Raw genomic sequence first — 3,261 nt, 5'->3', positions numbered from 1 at the left:
GAGTCTAGAAGAATGTTCGTCGAGGGGGGGATGCGACAAGCTGGTGTTGCGCCCCGATCGACGCGCCCAGTGGGGGGAGGCGGCGGGTAATAAGAAGGGGGGGGGGGGGGGGATGCGAATGTAAGCTTTTCGATGGTGTGTTGTCATGCCAAGATCGGGGCGATGCTGCCAGTCTGTTGTTGGTGTACCAAGTTCGGTTGGGTGTGCTGTAGGAGGGTGCCCCGTACCTCAGCCAAGCATCACGACAAGTCGAACGTTGATATTGGATGGTGTTTTGGAATCAATGCTGTTCTGGAATGCTCCGAGTGGCATGTAGGATGGAAAAAGGCCATGTGCCCTTTTCTTCTTTCCATTCGATCCGTGATGCTGGGACAACGCTACAGACGACGCTACAGAGTGACCCTGCGCGCCTCCAGAACAGTGAAAAAAGGGTGGCTGGGGCGGAAGGGGGAAAGCGGAAGGAAGGGTTGGTGGGGTGGCTGGGGTTCTGGGCTGGGTCGTGGTTGCTGTGCTCGAGGGCGCTTGTCCCTGGCGGCGTGCAGTGGAAGAAGGTGAGGCCAGGGCGTACCGTAGGTAGGTAGCTAAGGTAGCTAAGGTAGGTACCGACCAGGGAAGGGCACAGCGGTCGTCACGGCCCTGGTCGCCATGCCAGGCCCCGCCACCTGCATGACTAGGCTCGTCTCGTCACATGCCATTCTTTGCGCGCGTGTGCGTGCTTCATAGCGAGACGGGGACAACGTGGGACAAGAAGGAGAAGAGGGAAAAAAAAGAAGAAGAAAAAGAAGGATAGAAAGAAAAAAAAAAAAGGGCAGAGAAAATCCTTGAAAAATCATTGCTCTCATCATCGTGCGTCCGCACTCTACGCTCTAATGATAGAAACAGAAACGACACCAGAAATGGTCGTCATGAAAACCCGCCTGCGCCTTAATCCATGCCATGACTGAGGATCCCCCAAGCAGACAGCGCCCATGCAGTATCCGCCAGAAGGCAGAATCCGGTCACCCAGCCAATATAGATATACAACCCCAGTGTCCGTCCCTCGTCGCATATTTCGCAGCACTGTTGCTGTCCTCACAACCGCAGGCCCCTTCCCACCACCGTGCTCATTGCTCCGTGCCCCGTGCCCTGTGCCCTGTGCTCCGTCCCGTGCCGCACGCTCACAGCAGCGACTCGCCCAGGGCGCAACGCACGAGGGAGCAGCCGGCCCTGATGGTCTCGGCGGCGCCAATCTCCGTGTCGGCGAGCGCCGGGTTGACCTCGACGAGGTCGACGGCGATGAGGCTGCCCGTCTCGTGCACGCACTCGCAGATGTAGTCCCCCTCGCGCAGCGTCAGGCCGCCGCGCACGGGCGTGCCGGTGCTGGGCGCCCACTGGGGGTCGAGCGCGTCGACGTCGAACGACAGGTGGATGGGCGTGTCGGTGCCAATGTGCGCGAGCGCCATGTCCATGACCTTGCCGATGCCGTGGCGGTCGACGTCGTGCATGCTGAACGCCTTGACGCCGTTCTCGCGCAGGATCCTCTTCTCGCCGGCGTCGACGTCGCGCAGCCCAATGTACACGAGCTTCTTGAGGCTCAGCATGTTCTCGTCCTGGAGCCAGCCGAAGCAGTCGCGCTTCCGCCTCCTTGGCGAGGCCCGTGACAAACGCCACGGGCATGCCGTGATGTTGCCGCTGTCCGACGTCTCGGGCGTGTTGATGTCGGCGTGGGCGTCGACCCAGATGACGGCGATCTCGCGGCCGAGACGCTCGCGCGTGGCGCGCGCCGAGCCGCCAATGGTGCCGACGGCGATGCCTGTGGTCGCCGCCGAGCGTGAGCACCATGCGGCCCTCCCTCGCGTGCTCGTAGACCTGCGTGGCAATGCGCTCCGTCACGGCCGAGACGGCACGCGGGTTCTTCATGTTGCGGACGGGCGCATCGTCGGCGGGGATGATGTCCTCGTACGAGTGGACCTTGTCGTCGCCGTGGAGGGTGTAGCCGAGCTCGGCGCGCAGCGAGGTCAGGAGACCGGCGTCGATGAGAGCCTGGGGGCCGTGGTCGACACCTGCCTTGCGCTGAGAAGGGCATCGTGGTTAGGCGCGTGTTTGGCAGAGCGGGGGGAGGGGTAGAAACTCAGATCGAACCGAGCCAAGTGGAGTGGGTGGCTGAACGTACCTGACCACCAGAGAAGCCAGCAACGACAACGCCAATGTCCTCAGGCTTGTCGAGGAACTTGGACTTGACCATGGAGGTGCACAGCGACATGGCGTCGAAAGAAGCGGTATGTGTGTATGTATGTGTGTTGGGGTGGTGAGGGTCAGCCAGAGAGGACGACGAGCTGGTTGGTCTTGCGTCTAGAGGGGTTCTTTTGCGTCAAACTCAAAGAAGCACCGAGGGAAGCTACGAAGGAGCTAAGAAAAATGGAAGCAAGAGACGAGGATGGGAGAGAGAGAGAGAGTGAGAGAGAGAGAGAGAGAGAGAGAGAGAGAGAGAGGAAAACGAAAGCTGCCACGTCCGAGCAGCGAAAAGCAGCTCCTTATCTACTCTCCCCAGAATGCTCGGCTCGGAGCAAGCGACAACATTCCTCGCGACGTCCGCACCCGGACCACCCTCCCGAAGCCCTCGCCCTCTGCCTCTGTGCGCTTCTCGAGAAAGCACGGAGGGGAAGAGTGGGGCCAGCCCGGCAGCACCTGCACTTAGCGGACACGGAGTCGGGGCACCTGCACTTAGGGGACTGGCAGCGTTCGAGGCCCCGCCCCGGGCGCAGTGGTGTCTTCCCCTAAGTGCAGGTCCAGGCTAGAGCGCGGCCCAGGGCGATTCATTTTTGCGCGCGCGGGTCCTCCGGGCCAGCGAGGGCAGCGAGTGCAGCGAGAAGGGGGGGGGGCTACGTAATCTTGTGTCCTCTTGTCGCTCGAAACGCGCAATTAAGTAATGGTTTGCTATCGCCTGTCGACGCCTCGGTGGTATCTAGCTTCATACCGCTGGTATCGCGCATCGCGCGCCGGCCCAAGGGCGCGCGGAGGCGGTCAAGTGACGCTCGTCATATGACCATCCATTCTTTTCGTCGCCATAGAGAGGGGGGGGGTCTGATCACTCTTCTTCGTCTCACCTTGGGTAAATCACGGCGCCACCATGTTTTTTGACCGCACGCACACGTACATTCATTCTCGAAGAAGCAGTTCTGCATGAAAATCGAGGGAGAAAAAAAAGATAACATGGATATATGCGCGAATGCAATCGGCCATGTCTAAGGTACCAATCCGGTCCGGGCCCAGCCTCGTTCA

General features: G+C 60.7%; 1 protein-coding gene across 1 annotated transcript; it reads right to left on the bottom strand.

Moving 5' to 3' along the window:
* Positions 1–1,157: 1,157 nt before the first annotated feature.
* Positions 1,158–2,242, bottom strand: VDBG_03244 (arginase; the record flags this gene model as incomplete). The annotated part of the gene is made up of 3 exons (XM_003007059.1): positions 1,158–1,792; positions 1,887–2,052; positions 2,153–2,242. 3 exons carry the CDS (start codon positions 2,240–2,242, stop codon positions 1,158–1,160), a joined length of 891 nt encoding a protein of 296 aa, XP_003007105.1.
* Between the last annotated feature and the right edge of the window lie 1,019 nt (positions 2,243–3,261).

The sequence above is a fragment of the Verticillium alfalfae genome, genomic scaffold (genome assembly GCF_000150825.1).
Source record: "Verticillium alfalfae VaMs.102 supercont1.3 genomic scaffold, whole genome shotgun sequence".
Classification (NCBI taxonomy): Eukaryota; Fungi; Ascomycota; class Sordariomycetes; order Glomerellales; family Plectosphaerellaceae; genus Verticillium; species Verticillium alfalfae.
This window is presented reverse-complemented; position numbering and strand designations above follow the sequence as displayed.